Genomic DNA, 24,600 nt, shown 5'->3' on the forward strand with positions numbered 1-24,600 from the left:
TTTATATACACAGTAGGTAGAACACAACTGTGTTTGTTTCATAATTTCTCTATAAAGAATTATATTAATATGCTTATTCTTTGATAAAGCAAGCCCTTTTTTTCACAAGGGATTCCCATTATCTGTAGAGAAAAGAATGCTAATATACAAAACCTATCTGTCTTGGTTCGCCAATATTCAATATTTCAGTAGTTTTATACCAGTAGGTAAAAACACAGACCAATCATGTACAAATAGTTGTACAAATATGTAAAAAGCTACCTGTTTACATGTTTATATCCAAATTTTCCGAAAATATATACTTTGCTATACTTACATGCTAAGTAATAATAATAATCACTTATGTACAGTATTTGCAAATTTTTCTGATTACTACCAGCAACGAGAATGATCTATGAAAACTTTGAACAGGGATGAAGAAGGAGGCAGTATTTGTTTGTTAATGTTAATTACTTTCTAAATTAAGGTAACTATTCTTAAAATTTAAGTTTGGCTTCTCAATATACTGTGATAAAGGTGACATCATGCTCTGTCTTAGGGGGTCTGATAGGATTAGATGAAAGGATTGTGAATTGTTAAAATAAACTATGGAGTCTACGCAAAAAACAACAACAAAACCAGAAATACTTGTTTAGTTGAAGTGATAGAGATACATATTTAGAGTGTCTAACCTGCATTATTTGTGTTCTGTACTGCCCTGTTTTCAAACTCTAAAGACAGCAATAAACAAAAAGAAAAAAAAAATGTACACAAGCAGAAAAAAAAGCAAATTAGGTGTTATATGGTACACAATCTCTGTACACAATTATAAAGTCATGAATTCTACTTATCTGAAATATCTATTTTGTAGGTTTTGCTATATGCATATATCATTGAATACTACATGAACCATCATTTGCATATCAATGTTAGCAGAATTGAAAATTACGTGACCAATGTCCTTTATTTTTATCACAATTCAATCTTTTGGTGATATGAAAATATATCACATGGTCACATTTCATGATATTAATAAGGTTATTACGAGGATACCTCAAAGTATGCATGAAGACAGTACAGCGACAGTATCAATCGATGCACATATTTTGAGGTATCTTCGTAATAACCTTATTATTATACATCTTTGCCTACGAAGGATACATCATGGGAATACCGAAATCTAAACAGTTTAGAACAGAATCAGTGAACTTCTTTGTAAAAAGTCTGGTCAAACCGTGGTGGCAGCCATGTTTGTTTTTATAATTAGAGGATGCGTGTTTAATCATTCCATATTTAGAATTCGCATTTCCTAATATGGTAGGATAAAAATACCCTGTAAAATACCGCAAAATTACAACACGCTGTAACTTATGGCGTTACGGTGAAAAATGTATAATAATAGCATATATATAAAGCGAGAATGGAATGAGTGAAAAACTAATGTTTCACAACATGCACTATCAGCTAACATGTCAAGCAACAGATTTATTGTTTTCTTACACTGCAAGTAACTGCAGAACGTAGTTGTTTTTGAGAAAGTCATGAAGTGCATGATCACAAAATCATTCTGACATCTTGAATTATGTACAGCTGACAGGTAAATGGCAAGTAAAATTTAGTGAGCAACATTATGCTAACCAACCAGTCAGCTGCTGTTTAATATTTATTTTTAATAATCATTGAGGTTTTGGATACCGTAAAATGACTAATTTTCACTGGGTTTAAATTTCACTGATTTACTATTTCAGGCATATTCAGTGGGTTTTAAATTCACGGTTTCGTCATTTAGATAATGTGTTCTATGCTAAATTTTACATATTCACTGGGTTTTAATTTAGCGCATTTTCCAGTCAGCGAAATAAGCTAAATTAAAACCCAGTGAATAATTAACCCCTTTACAGTAAATGTGATTTCAAACCCTTAATGTGGTTCAAATTGAAATTTTGCTCAATTTACGACAAAATTTCTTTTCTGATTTGATGAGCAAAATTCCACTGACTTGCAACATTTTGCCCACCGCATCTTGCTCCCCAAATCTTGTTTACACGTTATCAAACCTGGGGTTGAGCTGGGTTTGGGTTGGTGGTTGGGCGTACAGTGTTTCAGATCAAAATGTACATTGTACATGCATGACATATGGTTGATGTATGGCATTAGGAGTCAGTGTTCAAGGGTCAATGAACGGGGTTTATAGGGTTTAATAATGAAAAATCTAAATTTACAGAATTGCGGTACTGTTTATTTTTGTCATTCATGCTAAAACATGGGTTGGTAGCATGACTGGCCTTCTCCATATTTTACTTAGAAAAAGAATTCTATCATATAATTCTTTTGCATTCATTTAATAGTAGGCACTTAAAAAACACATATTCCATCTCAAGTGAAGTGCTTTTAATAATAAACGGGAAAAAGGAATTGTTATAGTGACAATGAACGCGACTTTCAATGGTAAAAACTTTTTCTTATTTCTGAAAATTCAGGATGACTCCTAACTCATTTTAAAAGTCTGCAGTAACTTACACGCAGCCTTTTAAGCGCAAGGAAGTACAAATTGAGATGCAAATTGAACCCATTATCACACCAGTTTAAGTTTAAGTTTCAAGTGAAAATCTCATCTTAGTTGACTGCAAAATTGGAAATGAAGGAAGTAAACAATACTTGAAACCACTAAGTAGGTATTTCCTGTTACATTTTCCCAAGAAAAAAAGAGAACCATTTTCTGTATAAAAAGTACACTTTTGACTCTGAAACCCAATATATCACCTACATATAGTGTTTTTTCATAAACTATGACAAATGAATTTTTTTATTTCTTGTAATGTTTTGTTTCCTTGAAATGAAGTATCTTTTATTAGTTTTAATCTTAAAACTACAATAACAGCAACAGAAGCCTTCAAGTCATGTAAATAAAAGTTAAATTCTTGTGAAACAAATGACCATTAAGTATTGCCCCATTAATATTTTTTTTTATTAGACACATTAACAACTATAAAAGAGTATCGTCTCTACTTTCAACTAAAATATCAACTGTTTTCGGAAATAAAAGAACAAAGTTTGGAAAATTAATGTCAATTGCATTATATAAAACTGTTTGATGAGTGTTCAATAAATATTTACACAATGGATGTGAATTCCATATTTAAAAAGATTATGGAGAATAATATAGCTTTAGCAAAATACTTAAAGAGCACAATTTTTAAAACCACAGAAAGTATTAATTAATTTTTTTTTCTTTTATTTTACTAACATTTTATTTTTATCTCTTATGTATTGTATGTATTTATGTTCCTTACCATACAAAAACCCTCTGAAGGTTTTTTAGTAGTGTAATAAAGTTATTATAAAGTTATTATATATCTAAATTAAGTACAAACTCAAACTCTAGTTAATATATACCCAAGACAAAATACTCGGAAACTGTGTAGGAATTCAGTTAATTGTTAATTGTGCCATTCAAGTAGATGGTACTTGTGTATTAGGATCACAGATTAATTAGCTGCATTTCCTGTGACCACAGCACCCATGGGGCTAAGCACACCCTTGTACCATGTGCTTTAATGTAGACGTCAACATGCCATAGTCGTTACTGATATACACATGCCTACAGCTATGACCATTTAAGTCTGGTTATTGCCGGCTCTGGAATAACAAAGTAAGTATTTGTCTCAAGACTAAATTGAAAAACATTAATGACAATGGGTTCAATAAACTTTTGGAGCATTCAGTGAACACGTTTCGTCATTTATTAGAGCAGAGATTATTGTAAGACATGTAGTTGATCAAATACTATGTGTACATGCAAATTCTTTCTTTCTCTTCTTTATTTTTTATTTTCATTTTATTGTTGTTGCTCAAACTTTATTGCATTTTTATCTAGATTTGAATTGAGAAATATGATTTCAAAAAAAAATTGTTATTACCATCAGCTGAACCTGCACTGCCTGACAAGGTGTGTCTGATCAATTAAATTAGTACCTAATTAACAATTCAGTAGCGAACAAAAATCCAGGATTATGCACAATACAGTAGTTAAAATAAAAATAAAGAAAGTATAAATCTCTGTGACATAAGTCAAATACTTCACCCCCAGATTCTCGTGATCTTCTTTCACAAGAAGTTTGCATTTACTTATTGACATGCCGGAAATAACAATATCCGAGTCATGGGGGTCAGAAGTACGGAGGTCAAAGTTCACTTTGATAGGAAGGGTAGGGTTGAAAACAAACACGGCATGTTTATGAATATTACCTACAAATGTCTTTTGCCTTCTGTTTTATCAAAATTTAAACTTATATATATTACAATATCTTTAATAATGATCAGGAAAATACAATTCATACAATGTGTTGCTGTACAGTCAAAATGAAAAAATAAAATGCTTTTCATTATTTAACTAAAAAACTTATTTGAAGGGTGTTCAAAGCATCCAATAAATAAATGGACTCACAATCATTTATTGAAATATCATTGCATTTATATTTATGAAAAATTTTAAAAAAATTATTAACTTCATGGTTACAAATATATATAATGGCATCTTTCTGCCAATCTGGTTGAAGTAGATTCAATGTGTGAAAAGAAAAGTAATGAAAATGTATATCTAAATGTAGGCATATTTGTTTTGAAAACAACCTCACTGCACACCACAAACATGGTCTATACCAAGAACTGCAACCAATAGATTAGATAAACTAAGTCCATATGTATGTCATATTGAACCAAAATAAGACCTATTTTGAGTACTAAGAAACATGATCCTTAACCACAAAGACAGTTAGACGTCACTAATACATGCTGAATAATGCGATTGGTCCCAAGGGATGCTGCTATTCTATATGTTATCACCACTCCCCAGTGAAGACAGGAGTTTCCTGCAGGAGGCAGGTTTAGAGAATATGCAAATGTGTGCGATTCTGGGAATAAGGTATGTAGGAAGTGACATAGAAGGAAAGGCAACTTGGGCGGCTAATAAAAACAAAACACCATTTCGTATCAGTGTTAGTTGCAATCTAATGTGGTGGGTGGATACTAACCAGAACAGGCCAGATAAACACATAAATACATCCTACAACACAGACCAGTGGGATAAAGAGTCTAGCAGACTAACATGATGTCTAGTATGACGTTGATTGTGGGTCTAGTTGTACTGTTGACGATGACCATACAAGATACTTATGGTTGTTCCTGTATGCCAAGTCATCCCCAAGAACAGTTTTGTAGATCAAACTTTGGTAAGTCATCAGTTAATATCATTCAATGACAATAACAAGTAATCAAGACACTTCTTATCACTGTTCAACTAGATTATCATATTTACCAGTTGAGAAACTCAATAATATATGTCAACATAAGAGATTTGTAGCAGAATTTTTTTGTTTGTTAGATAGAAATCAATATGAATATTGCATGTCTTGGCATCTACCTGGAAATAAAAAAATATAACTTTTTATTACCTGTCACCAATTAAACACTCTTCACTTCTTTTCAAAAATAGGTTCAATAATTTTGACCTGCAGTTAAGGAAACCTTTTTCCAGTAAATATCAAAACAATTTGCAAATTAACGGAAAATTTGGTGTGGAGAAATATTATAAGATATAATTGAACTGATTTGAAATATTTGAGGATGATACAAAGTCCCAAGTTCAATACAATGGGTGGCATTAACCTTCCACTGCACGTACATCTTTTTAGTCAATGCTTTGGCCTTGAAGCAAGTCCAAAGATGATGGCAACTGAACATGTGCATTGTTGTACAGTTTAAGCAACAAAGACTGCGTAAGTTCAAAATTCAAAGGCCTGAATTCTGTAAAAATAAAAGTAACTTTTCTGCAGGTTTTCAGGACATATGAAGTCAATAATTTTCAAAACTAAACAAATATTTAGCCCAGTTTTTTTTCAAAGTTTTATAATAATTATTTGATTTATGAATCTACAAAAACATCATTTGAAATAGAAAAACAAACATTTCAATCATCTACCACATACTGAAGCACTTCACAGCACAAAGGAAATTGTGTGAAACATACAATGGCAAGATGCAAATCCTAATTTTTGGCATAATGTTTTTTTTTTTTTCAAAAATAATTATTTCATCTTAAAGCCTGTTTCTTGACAGATTAGAACAAAAATATACTGGTATTTAAATTAGAGTTGGGTATTTGGTGAAGAAGATTTGTGTAATAATTTTAACTTGTTCACACACAATATACTAAACAATATAAACAACAACATTTGGAGGTCACTGAAAGAATCTTAAAGTAAATGGCACCCTGGTCCAATTTCACACATTTTGAATAAAAATGATGGCTAATTTTTAAAAAATTTCAATAAAAAGTGTTTTTACTCAGTTTCAAAACTGTTTGACACAAGAAATAAATAACAAACTTAATAGGGAAAGTTACTATCAAGAAACATCTACAATGTTCCAAAGTATCATTCTTACTTAAGTGCTAGGCATAGTTTGTAAAGAATACCAAGAACACTAAAGGCACTGTTCAATGTCAATGACCATAGCAGTGTATTGATATATATCAATTCAGACACTTACAACCAATCTTTTATTCAAGCTTAATGGTGCAGAAAGTACTGTATTCAATGCTAAGAAAGGAAGGTGTCAAAACAATGGGATGACCATGTGAGAGACATATTACCTCGAGTGATGGCAATCAAATATTATCCATTCAACCATGTATTGCTACATCACCACTGCAGCGATGGCAATCAAAAATTATCCATTCAACCATGTATTGCTACATCACCATTGTAGTGATGGCAATCAAATATTATCCATTCAACCATGTATTGCTACATCACCGTTGCAGTGATGGCAATCAAATATTATCCATTCAACCATGTATTGCTACATCACCATTGCAGTGATGGCAATCAAATATTATCCATTCAGCCATGTATTGCTACATCACCATTGCAGTGATGGCAATCAAATATTATCCATTCAACCATGTATTGCTACATCACCATTGCAGTGATGGCAATCAAATATTATCCATTCAATCATGTATTGCTACATCACCATTGCAGTGATGGCAATCAAATATTATCCATTCAGCCATGTATTGCTACATCACCATTGCAGTGATGGCAATCAAATATTATCCATTCAACCATGTATTGCTACATCACCATTGCAGTGATGGCAATCAAATATTATCCATTCAACCATGTATTGCTACATCACCATTCCGTTAACAATAAAGTTACCTACACAATACAATACACTCAAAAACACAATTAAAACTTCACAGATTTGATTTGTGTTACTGAAATCTCAAGATTAAGTGAAAATTGAGTTTTAATAGTGGAATGGAGTGGATAGAGACACTATTTTAGAGCATTTTCACCAGCTAGAACTCGATGTAAAATAAGTTAAGGTTATAACACAGTTAAAACTAGACTGGCTCTGCTATTCTCTGTTCCCCTTTTACCGCACTTCATAATGTTCCTCTCATTTTCAAAGATTTTAGTATTATTTATTATGAGAAAATATATTATTGGTTTACAGTGATAAAGGCAAAAGTATTGTCCCATAGATGGATATATGAAACAAAAGAGCCGACACATGAACCAGCCACAACCTGGCAGCAAGTACCAACGACGCCGGTCCCAGACATCACAACTGCCGAAGTAATGGACATTGACAATGAGATACCAATGCAAAGATTTCGAAAAGCCTTAGAACCATTGCCATCTCTGGAGGAAGCAATGAAGGGTAGACCACAACCAATGATGCAAGCCTGGAGAGTCAAGGTGATTAAAGTCTACAAAGGATTGGATTATATGAAAGAAAAGGAGTACGTTGAATTGTTTACACCTCCAATAGACAGTCTATGTGGTGTTGAACTTCTTGAGATGGATGAACATTATGTCTTTACTGGTGAGTTACTTTAATATAATAATCATAATACATTTGCATACAGAGGTATGCCATTATCATTTTATGAATATGCATAAGGTTTGATTTATACAAATACATCTCAGTAATAAGAAACTAAAATGTGACAGGTGTATAACTGTTGTGTTATTAAAATAATTTCAGTATGAAAATTGATAGCATTCAACAAGTTAATATGTATTTCCAGTAGGAATAATAGAATATTTAGAGTTGTACTTTTAAGAAATGAAATAATCATGCCGTTGAGTTTACTGGTACAACATCAAGTGTAGAATTAGTAATTTGGTAGCGGTATACCCAGACATGTTAGCAAATATACCGTACATTAAGCCATAAGTATCAGGTAGTTATTGATAAGTAGTCTATGCATGTACAACCTCTTTCCTGTCTGTCTGTCTTACTGTACACGATACCTTGGCTATACTCCAGAAACCTCTGATAGTTTAACACCTCACTAATAAGTAGAAATGGAGCGTGGTGTATATGCCATTTCCTGTGTAAATGTATAAATACTAATGAGGACATAGACCCTACAATCTATTGTGGGGTCTATGATGAAGCTCAATATACCAATCAGAAAATGTACCGGTAATTAAATATCAGTAAAACTAAGTGCTTAACAAGCCACTGTAAAATCCTACAGTCGAGGGTCTGTGGTAAAACTTAATAGAGCAAGTACGGTACATGTCAACACATTGACAGCGGATGTGTTTATTTCACATTCATTTTGGTTACCTTTGAAGGCTTTCAGCATATGACAAGTGTTGAAATTTGGTTGACAAAATAATACATGTTGTTGTTGTGAACTGTTTATATTATGTAAATAATATGAATCTCCATTAGACAAGAATATTTCCTTCTTGTTGAGGTATGCCTGAATAATAACCTAATAATAAATAATAATAAACAAGCTAGTTTGACTAAGAAAATTCAGCGATGTGTTTGGCTTTTAAACTTAAATAAGAAAATGTTATATTTAGCAGATAAAGCCCTGTGATGTGTTTGACTTTCTGGTATGGCAAATAAATGTGCATGAAACAGCAGTTATACAAGATAGCTACCAAATTTGCTACCTAAATTACAATACAGCTAACTGACGCCCAAGCAAGGAAAATACAGGGGCGTGGCAAACTGAGACATTAGTCTAACAACTTTGTGTGCCACTTATTTGTAATCCCACCCTTCACATTGGGATTGCCGAAAATATTGTTTCAAAATTTATATTTATCAAACAAAAGTAAGAAAAAATAAACAGAAATTTCATCTTACTTAACAGTTATTACATTGTAATTACTTTAAATTCTGGGGTTTCCCCAACCCACCTTGTGATATTGGACTTGTTACATTTCCACATGGAGCACAGGTTTAGGAAGCTCGCTAATTGTATTTTAACAACAATTTGGCATACACATTCTTTTTATTTTAAATAAACAGTTTATTATGTGAATTACTATGTTGATTGCGTACATAAATACATTACATTACACACTTATTAAGTTTATTTAGGCGTGTTCTCATCCCCCCTCTCAGATAATGATACGGTCCAAATCGCATGCCCACCCAAACCGTTCATTCCAAGCAAATTTGAAGCTACCTTGCAAAACTGTAGTTCCATGCGCATGTACCTTAAATAAGAAAATTTTATATTTAAAAGATTACCGGTAAGGCCAGTGAAGTGTTTGGCTCAACTTAAATAATGTTTTTTATATCCTATAGGTAACTCAAGGGATGAAAGATTAAATATCAATGCATGTGGTTGGACTCAAACTTACAAAACTCTTACATCAAAACAAAGACATGGACTGAAAAAAGGTTACAGTACTGGCTGCGGAGAATGTCGGGTAAGTCAAACCTACAAAACTCTTACATCAAAACAAAAACTTGGACTGAAAAAAGATTACAGTACTGGCTGCGGAGAATGTCGGGTAAGTAAAACCTAAGAAACTTGCATCAAAACAAAAACATGGACTGAAAAATGGTTACAGTACTGGCTGCAGAATCTCGGATAAATCAAAACTACAACAAGTTAAAGTGCCACACACAACACAGCACATGCTCAAATTTTGTTCAAACAATGTTTGCATCATGAGACCCGTATAAAACATACGACACAACACAAATGTGTCTGTTCAGCCCACCATACAAATTCAAATATGTATTCATTTTAAAAGATAAATCAGCATTTCAGGCATCAGACAAGTTTTTAAAAACATTTCAAATAATTATACATGTGCATTATACATTACCCATATGCTGGGTAGTGTACTTGTCATTGTAAAGTATTTATAGACTTGGACTGTCTCCAAGTATCAAGTTATTGGGATATGTCTGGGACATGAATGTTGATTTGCTATAACTTTATATAGTCTGGGATATTTTCAAAGCTATTTTGGCATAGCTCCATGCATCTGTTAAATAACTTTAGCAAGCACTCACCAATATGAAGCAATAAAAAAAAGTCTTAAGTGGTTACAAGAGTACATAAAACAATTAAAATAACAGATCTAGCTACATGTAGATTGTCCCTATACACCCATAAGAATGTTAAGGTTCACAAAACTTGCTTCTAGTTACATGTAAGTAAAAGTAAATAGTATATTGTACCACTTTGTCCGACCACCACCCACCCTTCTGACCCCAACACGTTGAATTTACTAATTTTTTAATGTGTTTGGTATATTTTTCAGATCCAAACCTGCTTTGGTAAATGTGTTGCACTTCCAAATGCAGACATCTGTACATGGATGCCATTCATGAAGCCTGACTGTGAAGCTTTGTACTCTAAGTGCATCCGAAGTAAGAAAGGCGGATGTGGTTGGCACAGAAACAAACTTCTGAAAGAATGCCAAGGTGAAGATGAAGATGAGACAGAACAGTAGCACATAGTGCAGAACAACTCTGATACAGTTTTTCACCCCACAAATGTATAATCCTCATTTTCTGTTGATAACAATCATAATTCAGCTGATTGATTTTTAATTATTGCTACTTGATTCTTAATTCAGCTAATTGATTCTTAATTCAGCTAATTGATTCCTAATTTAGCTAATTGGTCTTCAACTTGATTTCCATGAAAATACTGTGAAATAATTTATTTTCACTGGAATAAATTTTTGCTGAAAAGACTTTTTTGGTATTTTGTATAGAATTTATTTTCACTGATTTTTGGTGAGTTGAATGTAAAATATAGGAAAAAAGGTATATTCGCTGGATTTTATTTTCACTGAATCACGTACTCCTTCAGCGAAAATAGCGAAAATTAATTCCAAGCGAAAATGTATTTCAAGTGTTCCAAAACTTCACACAGATGTTTAAGTTTTGCCATTTAAAAAAACAGGGTATCATGACAGTGTATCAATATTACAATTACACTATCTGTGTTAGATTTGTTAGGTTTAATATATGGGTGACATGTACATAATTTTTGAAATGCTGAAATAGATGCACCTTTGTACATCCTGCAAAAGGAAAAGTAATTAATGTATATAGTTTATCAGAAGTTATGAAAAACCCTGTAAGGAAGCATTACCTTAAACTGTTTCTCCATCACGGTTAAGTCTTGTGACTTTTTGTGAAATTTTTCCTGTTCAAAACTTGATGCATCCATACAAATGTTATTCTGTCTATTTGATTGGATTAAAGGGTACCTGGCTGCATTTGATTGCCAATATGGATTTATGTAATTCTGAGCAAAATTAAAAAAAACAAAAACCTAGAGATAGCTGCAAGATTAATTTTATAACTGTTTGCATTATTAGCATAGAATTTCCCAAGTATTTTTATTATCTCCTGTACACAGAGGAGGTGATGATTTCTCTGTAAGCAAAATCTCAAAAACCTCTGAGCTGATTTTTATCAAATTTAGTACATTGGTAACTTGTGGAAATACGCAGACATGAATACTTTTAAAGGCCATGACAATGAATATTAAATAGTTAATTTGCTCATTAATTATCTCATTTCAGTCTGTGTTTGCAAAATCTCCAAAAGTGAATTTTGATCAAATTTGGTACATTGGGATAATGCATGATTGAATAGCTAAGTTGATATGTTTAAGCAAATTTGCTATATAAGGTGCTGAATATCTGCTGGCTGAACATCCCAACATCTAATGTTATTGCTCTTTCACTGACTGTTGGAAGTTTTCATTTCCTAGAAATGTTCTTATAAAGCAACAATGATTGCATATTTTGTATTTAATTGAGAGCTTTGCAAAGGTCAATTATCCTAAAGTGCAGGGCCGTTTAATATCAAAGATGATGTAATAATAAAAACGATTGGCAATTATATTCATAACGCATTTCAATCGAAGAATGAAAACGCCATTTGATATGTAACACTTGCTTTATCCTATTAACAACTAACTTTTTTTTGTAGTAGTAGTTATCACAACTAATCTTTATCGCTATTAACTGATAGAAACATTGTATTTCTAAGGATGCAATAAAGTTATTATTATTATTAAGTACAGACAATTTCCACCACACTGAGGAGGGTAGTAGAGAGATTTGGAATCGTAGGTAGGTTTGAAGGTACAGTGTGAAATAGTTAATTTTACTGATGAGGTACCCAAATTGTAATACTATGTGGAGATGGCATATTTAATATTTGTAGTAATGTTGATTTTTTAAATTTACATTAAAAAGGTGTATACTTTCTCACATAATTTATTTATATGATGAATTTGATTTTCAATTACTCTTTATAACTGTCATTTAGGAGCTATATTCCCCATACTCTCATTCTGTGACTCATTTAGGAGCTATCCCCATCTATAACTCATAGATATTATCAGCTTTTCATTCTGTAACTATTTTTAAATTTCAAGGAAAAATGTATTCATTTGATTTCAAACTGATTTCTTTAGAAATCATCAATCGAAAAAATCTGCAGAAAAAAACAGAAATAATTAAAATGTATACAGTTTTTATCACTTTCTTGAGAGCATTTATATTTTTTGAATTCATGTTCAAATTCTGAACAGTAGAGTAAAAAATATTATTAAATATATTATTTGTATTAACATATATTAAATATTACTGTTTAGAATCTTTTTGCTCATCACCAAACACAGTTAGAGTGGTTACCAGCCCTTAGTTTTTATGAACCCTTGAATGTACTTGTATGTATTTGACCTCGTTCTCAGTGGATGAAAACACAGTGAATACAGTTAAATTGTTATGAAAGAATGATAGGAATTAAATATTTATAATATAATCCCATGATATTTTCTCTTAGGGTTTTCGTGAGTACCACCAGAGTTTTATACCAATCCAAGCTGCAGGCGAGCACTGATGCTACTCTGGCGGTAATCATGCGTGTCTGTTGACGTCATTCTAAGAGAAAATATAGTGGAATTAACTATTTATTACATGCATTCTTTCATAGTCCAAAAAAGTGAAATGTTGTAAAGTTGAAAGTGTAATTATTGCTTAAATAACACAGAACATGAATATATCATTGTGTAATATTAACTTTATCACACAATTGTACCGTCAGAGGGCAAATTCAAATCACAAAACAAGATTCTTTTTTCCCTATGCTCTATCCTACCTTTTCATTCAAGTTACTGTTTTATAGATTGTGTTTTTCAGACACCTTGCTACTTGCACGCTACAATTCATAATTTTAATAATTTGTGATATTTTGTTTGTTGTAAATATACAAGAACATTTATTTCACAATTTTTCAAAAGACACTCTCTTCGTTAAAGAAACAGCAGTCAAGGATAAAGTGCTCCTCAACTTCAATATTATTTATTTTACATTTTTGGCAAAATCTATATTAAGCCTGTATTTTAGAGATTTTCCTCTCTCCTTGTGTGTGTGTGTGTGTGTGTGTGTGTGCTTTATATGCTATCAAATTTTGTTGATGCTAAGTTGTTCTATTTCTTGTATATGCTATGAGGCGATACTTTTTTAATTTCAATCAGAAACTGAATAATTGTGAAAATATACATGTGAGCTAGTGAAAATGAACCATTTTTACCACAATCCGTAGTTACAGGTATATTGAACCTTATATAAAACCAAAATCCCTGGACAACTTTCAGGAAGGTCATACAATGAGTTGTGCAAAAGTTTAGCAGTATTAAAGTGAGGTCAAAGTATGTGATATGCATTTTTGATCTGTCCTGTATTACATTACACTGTGGAGATAAACACATGCATGATGGTATTATTAAATCTTACTGAAATATTCACAAAATGTCTAGTGTATATTTTTCCACTATGAATAAAGTGCAATAGACCACCAGGATAGCAGCTTATCACTGAAGTTTACATACACAACAGACCAGCAACAATTGACAGATCACCACAGGGAGAGGGATGAAGAAAATAACAGCCACTAGACATTTCAAGAATATTGTTGACTTGGTTATTAGACGACATGTGTATATGATCCCCAAAAGTAACAATATTGTTAAAATTAATTAAAATATTATTGTTAACAAGCTCATCATTAAACTATTCATGCATAGGATGAGAAAGTATGTGTTTTTTCTACATTAATCCCATGAGAAAGTACACTATAGTGGTTTTCTCACGTCAGTAATCTCTGTTTTTCAAAGTATTTTCAATATATATATAGAAGTTTTAGTGGGAGGACAGTGACATAATTATGTACATGTACCAATCAAATACTGCAATAGCACAGTTATTCTATAGACATTGTTTTTGATTATTTGGCTGATGGCTATAGCTGAAAAAAATTTGGGGGTGGGGCCATGTCTTTATTTCTTGTTTTCTCTTTATTTTTGACTGTATTCTGGCGGAAACCAGAAATCAAAGTTGTGAGTAGCCCCGACAAGAAGACTGACTAAAAAGAAATCATTTTTTATTTTTCTGGCACATGCTGAATTAATACGTTGTGTCTGTGAGAATATAAATGCATCAAATTTTCTTTTTTTCAAAATCAGTGAATTCAAAATAACTGAATAACAAATCTGCTTAAATTAAACTGTTAATATTTCTCCAGTATTAATTAATGTGAATAATTATCAGTGGGAGGACAGAAAGTGATTAGAACACACCGCTAGTTGTGTAGCATTATCCCCATTTCTATAGCTCATTGAGTAGAAAGTCAAGTGTCAACTTTCCCTAATTGTGAAATGTTACACAAAAGTGAACATATCAAATCAAATGGGCTGTATAATTTTACAGAGCATCTTGTAGTCAGTACGGTTTCATTGATTACTACAGTTTTAAAACAATCTACACTGAGGAATTACTATACAACAATTCCACTTTTTCATATTTGAAACAAGTTTTCACAGATTAATAGTATTTTTTTTGTATAAAACTTGGATTTTGGATTAGCTGATGGTTGCATAGGTTTGTGTAAAGACCTTGCATAGAAACATTGAAAGTAGGCAGCTCATTGCACAATGTCAACTGATATAAAATTCAAGCACCTACTTAATATGTATGATGTCATCAGTTTAGCTTTTCCACTGATAAAACACACTCCCTCTAAATGCTTTCATTGGACAGTGAACCTGCTCATAGGCTGTAAATAAAGACAATCTGCAAACATACCAGGCTGTTCGAAAAATGTAAATATTTTAACAATCTTAAAGACAAATTGTCTTTTTCAAAATAAAGAGTTGGATAAAAAGATACGAGTGAGTGGGATCACTAAGAAAGCCTTTGTTGAAAGAACAGCCGTGACTGATTGAGTAATTAAAGGTTGTTGGGGAAGGAAACAACATGGTCCAACTACAGGTGATGGTTTGGACAGCACTTACAGTTATACTATGCTGTTATTTGGAAATGGTGCAGCCATGTAGTTGTGTACTTAGACATCCACAAGTCCAGTACTGCTCTGCCGATTATGGTAAGTAGCACAATTTTTATGCATTAAACTATCCAATAAATGTCGCAATTAATTAAAAAGCCAGTTGTATTTATAACTATTATTTCAGACATGTGTCTTCTGAATTTTGTGCGAATATTTTGAAAAATCATACCAGGACAAAGTTAAAAAAAACATGCAGTTTTCAATAACTCCCAACACATGAGTAGTAAATTTGACTAAAAAAAAACTTGAAATTAAGATGAATGTCATCATGATTTGTGCAAAAGAAGCAAGCCCAGAGAATGAAAAGATAAAGTTTCATGAGAGTCTGTGTGGAATGTGAAATATCACTGAAGGTCAGTGACTTTAAGTAAAACAATCTCTAGAAACCAGCATGCTGAAAACAATATTGAACTGCAGAATAATTTTATTTTACTACAGACAGCATGTGTAGTTGTTTGAGTGAATGTTTCTGAAAATCCATGACATTTATCTGCGGATCTAACTCAAGAAAGCTAAATATTTATAATAAAATTTAACCGGCGATAAACCTAAATCAACTTTTCTCACATTTCAACAAAACAGAAATTTCTTTTTTTAAATTTTGTTCAACACTGGTAGCCAGATGAAAATTAGATTGATGTGGTCCAAAGTTACCAGATAAACTATAAAAAAAAAATACATAAAAATGATCAATACGAATTTGGCGGTAAAAATGTTGTTTCAAAGGGTTAAAAGGTTACGCTACAGACTAAACATTTCAATAGATACTGAAGTGCAGTATTACTAGTATTTTGTTCACAAGACAGAAATGGATACATTTCAGGTGACTGACAGAAATGGCCATTTCATTAGAGCCTTAGCAGGGGGTGAACAGAAGGTTATGGTCTACTTTGACCAATAATGCACTAAGTTCAATTGTTTGTTTAGCAATTATTCTGAAGGACTTGTCAGATGGTTATCTCAGAGACTGATAATACTTACACCACATCACACATAACTTACACAAACATATGAAAGTAGGTTAATTATTGTAGCAGTGAATGGATCTTTGGCTTCCACACTTTATTACTATCAAGCAGAACATACTATCAAAGATTTATTAGGGTAAGCAACTGTTACTTATACATACTAGATATTTATAAAATTACATTTGATGTATACCGAATTATTCAGATATGACTAATTTTGAATACAGAACACCTCTGTAATATACATAAAATGCATGCACTATTAATAGCGCAAATATGGTTTCCCTGGCAATTTGAATGTATGCGTGATGTCATCAAAAATGAGTGGCTCCAATACACCATTTGTATATAACCTACCGGTATATGGGGATTAACAATTCCGAGATGATGTACATAACTGAGAAATAAAGGCTGGGGGATTATTTATGTATCATATTTGTAGACTAGTTTCGAGAAGGACTAAACAATTTATTGAAAACAAACTATGGATAAAAGTATTAAGTGGTCCAAAGGTATACAGGTATGTCACATGGTTTAATAGCTCAGGCTGAGAGAGAGCAATTGAAAAATAAACACAAAATGGTTAAATTTCTTTGAAACCCAAAGGAAAATTAGTGTTTATAAGGATGATTTCATGTTGTCATTATTTCCTTTGGTGAAATCTCAGATGAGTTGCAAGAGCAACTATAAACCATAAGATTGAACTGGCAGTAGATGGGACATTCTTGATACATGTATCATTGTTTGTTGCATACCCCACATTTTTTGCATGGTCTTAAAACATTTATCAAATTGATGGTGTTTCATGTTCTCTCAGGCTTACAGTCATCTACAGAGTATATCAATTATATTATAAATTTACTTTTTGACAACACAGTGGCAGTTGTTTAAGTCAATACACATGAAAATAGAATGTTTTACTTTATCTCCCAAACAGTTAACTGTCTAACAATGATTTAATGCTCATACTTGTGTATTTATGTCTGACCTAGTAACCCAATTTGTTGTCTTGTCCTAATTATGATTTTCTAACTTGTTGCCAACAGTTATACGTGCAAATATTCACCGTCACCGAATAGTTACAAAACTGAGAGTTCTAGAAATTAATGACACTGAGGAATATACAGCACAAGATGGGTCAGAATCAGAATCTGAGTATATACCAATCGCAAGCAGTGATGATGCTATAGTGTGGACAGTTAAAGTCAAGAAAGTATACAAAGGCAAGCAGCTAGTGAAATCAGGACAAGTCGTTGAATTGTGGACTCCAAAAAGTAGTACTATGTGTGGTGTAACCCATCTACGAATAGGTGAGAGTTATGTGCTAACAGGTGAGACGATGTTACATTATTATACATCTGTCACTGTAACGCCATAAGTTACAGCACACCGTAATTCTGCGGTATTTAACGGGGTATTTTCACTGGAATTTATTTCAGGGGAAAAATGTTTTCAGTGATAATGAAGTATTATGACAGAACCCCATACCCTCCCCGTGGCTTTCATTGCGTATGGAAGTTATTTTCACGAGTGATGCGGTGTATCCTGCTGCCGTACTTTCACGAGCGAAACCACTGGGAGGGTATGGGGTTCTGTTATTATTACATATGTCCCGTATTTGATTATTTCATATTAAAGAAATAACGTGCAACAAATCGGGATAGAAATTTAGGTTGGGGAACCCAATTGCCCATTAATATGCTCCAAGACAGTGCTGCGACCTAGCAACGCGTGTCAGTGTAGAACGCGTGTCACTGTACGTGTGAAAATAAAATAATCAGACGTCTAACTTGAGTCATTGTCCGAATAAATACTGCTCAAATTGACTAAATGTTCAAAACGTCATAAAAAAAGACGCCGCCGACGGTGCGCGTCGCACAATCTTTTTGCTAGCTGTCAAACAACTTGTCAAGTCAAAACATCTACGCGCCAAAGTGAAAAGGCTTATTTTACTGCGGGTCCAGGCTGCGAGTGGATGTTCAGAGAGCCCTTCAAGATTGATAAAACTCAGTTTCCAGGTGGTCAACATACATTAAGTTCTCCCAATCCTAGTATTTTATGTGATGTACATCTAACATGCCAAAAATGCTGGTGAACAATTTGAACCCGACAAAAATAGCAGACAGAAATGTGTTTACAAAATAAAAATAGTGATTACTTGATTTAGATACCAGGAAGGAGAGGGGGTAAAAGAAAAGTTATATAACATTTTATTATTCAATAATTTATTAAAATACATAAGTTTGTCCAATTCCCTGTGATACAACACCTCAGACATAGCTCATTGTACTCGGTTTGAGTGTGGGCACAAAGTTACTATTTGAATTTTCGATATCTTTTTTCATTAATGAGAAATTTGACCCCAAAGTTAGAGTAACTGTTCACCAGGAATGGCTTTTTAACTCTTCTGTGATTTTTTTTGGCTTGGCTGATTTTGTTCATACTTGACAGGCAGGTCGTACCATCACTAATTGGAAAAACAATCCTGACCCACCGCTACCATGGCAACAGCCAAAATCTGTTTTTTGAATACTTTCGCCCCAAATTTATTACCTCCTACCAGTCTTGTAATAGCAGTGGCCAAATGATCATGCCTTTTATTCTGGCTACGTTGCGCACTGGTAAGAGATCACTGGCGCCGACATTGTTACACTGTCAACGTAATCCCAATTGAACTAAAATCTGAATGCTGCTTCCAATCTAGAAAATACTATCGCAAAACGGTTGGAAATAATACATTTAACGGCTGAATACGTCCTAGCAATAAAATAAATTGACTTCTAAAGACTGAATATTATTTTGCGATTCTCGTATAAGGTGCCTGGTTTTAGTTATAAACCGATGTTAGCTTCATGTTCATGTCCTACCATACCATGGTAACAGCCGAAAACATATTGCTTGTTTTTTACCGGCTTGTTTTCATTGGCAACCAAAGTATTTTTATTTTGTAAATAAATGTTCGTCTGCTATTTTATCCAGTTTAGCAACATTTTTTGCATATTAGGTGTACATCACATGGAATACTACGATTGAGAGAACTTGATGTATGTTGACTGAGTTTTAACATAGTACGAAGTACCAAGAGGTTTCTGCTGGCGACGTTGCGGCATTACTCAGTTCCAAATACAGATTACCAACACCAAATGAGCAACATTTTAACCGGTAATCAAGATTCATTCAATCCACGGCTAGCAAGCAACATCAAATGCGAAGTTGTAGCATGCAGTACTAGTAAGTCATCCCGTCAGTGGAGTACCACAGTAACACGGCATGCTTGCCTTCAGCATTGTATTCAAATGAATCACGTGGTGTGCCGTTCTCGTTCAAACCCGGAATTCGATCAATAGGGGAGTTTCAGTAAAAAAAAAAAACACATTGCAAATCATTTCAACATTTTCAAACCAATATACTAAAACAGGAATGCTCAGAGTGCAAAAGTAGGATAGATATTACTTTTCACTATACACATCTCTGTTGATACTATCCCTCACATATTCTACTCCCAATTACTCCTGCATATAATGGACTAGCCTCTTTTCATGTTGACATTCAGAGTAAAATCATGTGACAGGCGGTTAAAATTGGCTGTTGCATACTCTCTCGCCGGTCTGGGAAATGTGTTTAATTAGCTCTCATTCAAGCAACAATGCAGATTTCCCAGTGGGAGTGAAACTATTCGACTCTGTCATTAAAAAATAGAGGTGTTTTCAGCAAAAAACGAATAACCCTGGAATGCACACAAAATACTGAATTTCGGAACAAATCGTGCATTACTTACAGCAGCAGAATACCACAGAAATATCAGACGAAACATGAAAACACTAATATTGTATTTCGGCCTGAACCCTCTATATTGCAATTCAAGGAATTAACCCCTTATGTGCATCCATTTCCCACCTTGATATCACCCACCCCTGAAAACAAACTCTTAATACCACGCTGAAGCGTTTGGTAACAAACATGGCTGCCACCAGGGTTTGACCGGACTCCAATATTTAGAATTCACAATTCCTTATATGGTAGAATGAAAATACACTGTAAAATACTGCAAAATTATGGCACACTGTAACTTATGGCGTTATGGTGACAGCTGTATAATAATAATATTTATTCATTACAAGCACATGTGTGATAACAAAATGACAAAATTTAATGAACATCATGTAATTAAATTACTCATTTTTTAATGACCAATAGCTACTTTAAATCTGCATCTAACAATAGCTCTTGTTTTAGGAGTAACAGACCTACTATAGAAAATACACAAATCTAAAACTTTTCTTTCAATCAAAACAAAAACAGGTGAGACCAATTTTGGTTTCACCACTAGACCAGGTCAGCCAATGAATTCTCAAAAAATTATAATTTATAGGTATGAGACAATATGGAGAGCATGAGAATCAACTGAGCACCAGTGTATGTGACTGGAATGAACAATGGAAGACGGTGAAGAAAAGAAACAAAAACTTACTGCGTAGCCTATATAAAAACAATTGTGGATGTTCGGTGAGTAAAAATCAATATATTAACATTATGCAGGATGAAATACAATGAATAATGTTGATTTACCATTTACAATGGCATTGTTAACAGTCAGCTTCATAAAAAAAAAATTTCAATAACACTATCACCCATATATATTTTTTATTATTTTATTATTTTATGTAAATTAGTTCTACCCGCAGAAATGACTTACATTTAACTCCTTGGATGTAGCAAAAAAAGAAAATCCTAATAACTAACTGCAATTATTGCTTTGTTATAGCCCATAACTAGAAACACAAAACTTTTTTTCATCAACCTTTTAACATAGAAGAATCATATGTTTAAATTAGGGTAGTTCTGTTTTTCTTGTAATGGGAGACAGAAACCAAATGGGTAATGTATTTACAAAAGCGATACTCATCCTTAACTCCTTAGGTGTTTTACTGATGAGGAGGAGAGACTCCCCAAGTCATTGGTTAATTTACTGATGAGGAAGGGCAACTCCCTAACTCATTGGTTGATTTACTGATGAGGAAGAGAAACTCCTAACTCATTAGTTCAGGGTTTGCGCTACTGTCTCTGCAAGACGAGTCCCACTTACAAAATTTAAAAAAATTGAAATTTGACTCTGGATAACTTCATTAGAAATTGGATCCCAGCTTGCCTGACAAACTGGGTCCCTCTTCAATAATTGGAGTCCGGGAAGCAAAATATGGGGTTAACACAATCCTTGTTAGTTGATTTACTGATGAGGAAGAGAAACTCCCTAACTCATTGGTTGATTTACTGATGAGAAAGAGAAACTTCCTAACTCATTGGTTAATTTACTGATGAGGAAGAGACTAATTCTTAACTCATTGGTTGATTTACTGATGAGGGGTAGACTAATTCTTAACTCATTGGTTGATTTACTGATGAGGAAGAGACTAATTCTTAACTCATTGGTTGATTTACTGATGAGGAAGAGACTAATTCTTAACTCATTGGTTGATTTACTGATGTGGAAGAGACTAATTTTTAACTCATTGGTTGATTTACTGATGAGGGATAGACTTGTTATAACTCATCAGGTGATTTAATGATGAGAACTGCCTTATTCATTAGGTGATTTACTAATGAGGAAGTGAAACTCTCTAATTCATTGGGTGAATTACTGAAAGAGGGACTCAGTCTATTAGAAGATTTACTGGTGAAGGAGAGATTGAGGTCACAGAAACATAGTCATACATAACTTATTTAAAGTGCACAAGAAATGAAGTGCTGCTGGGTGAAAACAATTCAGTTTTTCACATCATTTTATATTGCACAAGCAAATGCAGTGAACCTGTGACTGTTTCTACACATCTTTGTTATTGATCTGAGGTGTGATTTATAGGAACTTGTATGTTGATTATATTCACAGATTACCATATGTTACAACATAGATGATATTGGCTTTGGTTTCAGAGAAGATGAATTCAGTTCTCAATGTCACGACAATACCTCTGAATTTTCTGAAGTGGTGGAAGATCCAAAACCCATCATAGATGGATGTACTTTTAAGCTTGAGAGCAATGATGCAGTGTGTTATGCCGAATATTCAGCATGTGAAATGAAAGAAGATGGAAGCTGTGACTGGAATATAAACAAAAATTTCAAGAAATGCCTCGATTCCACAAAACCTGAGAGAGGCAAAAAACCAAAAAGAGACAAAAAATCAAAAAAAGAGAAACAAGACAAAAAGAAAAGAAAGAAAAAGGAAGAAGAGGGGGAACTAATTGACTTTGAGATTACTGAATAAATTTTAATTTCTATGTGTTGAAATTATTTATTATTATATGATAGGAATCGTATAATATCATTAAAAAGGCAAATGTGAGAGAGAATATTGTTTGACGATTTGACAAATATTCAAGAATATATATCAGTATAACTAAATTTGCCAACAATATGATAAATTTTAGGAAACTAGGAACCATCGAACAATAGATTCAAAATTGACATAATGCATAAAATATAAAATTTCCTAAATAGCACAATGATAAACTCATTACATGTATGTGGTTTAACTGGTTGATGTGACAGGGACAGATGAAAGAAGGAGAGGATTTATACATAAAATAAAATACCCCCAATACAGCATGTGGAAATCCATCCCCCAAAATGTACCTGGTTTACACACAATAACTATGGCGTAGGTAAACACAGACTAATGGGGGGTCATACTGAGGTTATTGCAGGTGATCATTAGCTGAGTGACTGACCTGTATACACAGATTTTATTTATTGGCCACATGCAATTTGCAGCATGTACAAGCACATAATAATCCCAGTTAAATACCAGTAATTCAATCACTCAACAACATTACTTGGCTTCCAGAAGTGCACTTTTAGAAATTTGTCTGAAGCGTGTACTGAAGCATGCACTGTGCTGTATACTTTACTCTATATGTATCTGTTTATTGTCATGCTCCTCAATTTGTTTTGCATGAGAGCCATAGAAATATGCATTTCTAATCTGTGGTGTTGTATTTCCTCCCTTAAGAGAACAGCGAGGAACTCAGTCTGTTTCCGCATGATTGTATTAGGGAGGAAATCAGCTGTTTTGCATTGTCATTAGCTTGCAATTATTTCACGTGAACATGATATTACTAATCTAGTTATTTTTGATTTTGTAATTGCTTTTATTTTTGTACTCTTCTTAAACATGGTGTGGTGGCAATCATACTGCTGAACTAACCTGAGTTTTATGTTAATAAATAAATATTGAATGTCAATGGTAATATTTTTTACCAATTACTTTATTAAGTAATGGATTAGTTAAGGCCACATGATTCAGTGAATTTGTATGTCCTACAGTCATGAATGGAGACTGACAGAGGATGCAGTGGATGTGAATTAACCCATTCCATATGGCAAATACCACATTCTTTCCATATTGGACCACAAGCAAATAAATGTTTTTGGAGGTGGCCCAACGTATGTGAATTCAAACACTGCATATGGCAAATAGAACATTCTTTCCATATTAAATTGTACCACAAGCAAATAACTGCTTTTGAAGGTGGCCCAATGTATGTGAATACAAACACTGCATATGGCAAATACCACATTCTTTCCATATTAAATTGTACCACAAGCAAATAACTGTTTTTGAAGGTGGCCCAATGTACGTGAATTCAAACACTGCTTATGGCAAATACCACATTCTTTCCATATTGTACCACAAGCAAATAACTGTTTTTGGAGGTGGCCCAATGTACGTGAATTCAAACACTGCTTATGGCAAATACCACATTCTTTCCATATTGGACCACAAGCAAATAACTGCTTTTGAAGGTGGCCCAATGTATGTGAATACAAACACTGCATATGGCAAATACCACATTCTTTCCATATTAAATTGTACCACAAGCAAATAACTGTTTTTGAAGGTGGCCCAATGTACGTGAATTCAAACACTGCTTATGGCAAA

General features: G+C 33.2%; 3 protein-coding genes across 4 annotated transcripts in view; 2 read left to right on the forward strand and 1 right to left on the reverse strand.

The window, feature by feature from the left end:
* The window catches only part of LOC144357838 (synapsin-2-like), a 95,145-nt gene that overhangs the window by 21,311 nt on the left and 49,234 nt on the right, over window positions 1-24,600 (reverse strand). The window lies entirely within an intron of this gene.
* LOC144357834 (metalloproteinase inhibitor 3-like) lies at window positions 4,936-14,100 on the forward strand. The gene is made up of 4 exons (XM_078011862.2): window positions 4,936-5,210; window positions 7,504-7,875; window positions 9,610-9,734; window positions 10,581-14,100. Exons 1-4 carry the CDS (start codon window positions 5,087-5,089, stop codon window positions 10,770-10,772), a joined length of 813 nt encoding a protein of 270 aa, XP_077867988.2. The 5' UTR covers window positions 4,936-5,086; the 3' UTR covers window positions 10,773-14,100.
* LOC144357833 (metalloproteinase inhibitor 2-like) lies at window positions 15,527-22,949 on the forward strand. Its single transcript, XM_085496593.1, has 4 exons — window positions 15,527-15,729; window positions 17,708-17,992; window positions 21,034-21,167; window positions 22,549-22,949. The coding sequence occupies exons 1-4, from the start codon at window positions 15,603-15,605 to the stop codon at window positions 22,924-22,926; spliced, it is 924 nt and encodes a 307-aa protein (XP_085352719.1). The 5' UTR covers window positions 15,527-15,602; the 3' UTR covers window positions 22,927-22,949.

The sequence above is a fragment of the Saccoglossus kowalevskii genome, chromosome 3 (assembly GCF_978046115.1).
Source record: "Saccoglossus kowalevskii chromosome 3, keSacKowa6.1, whole genome shotgun sequence".
Classification (NCBI taxonomy): Eukaryota; Metazoa; Hemichordata; class Enteropneusta; family Harrimaniidae; genus Saccoglossus; species Saccoglossus kowalevskii.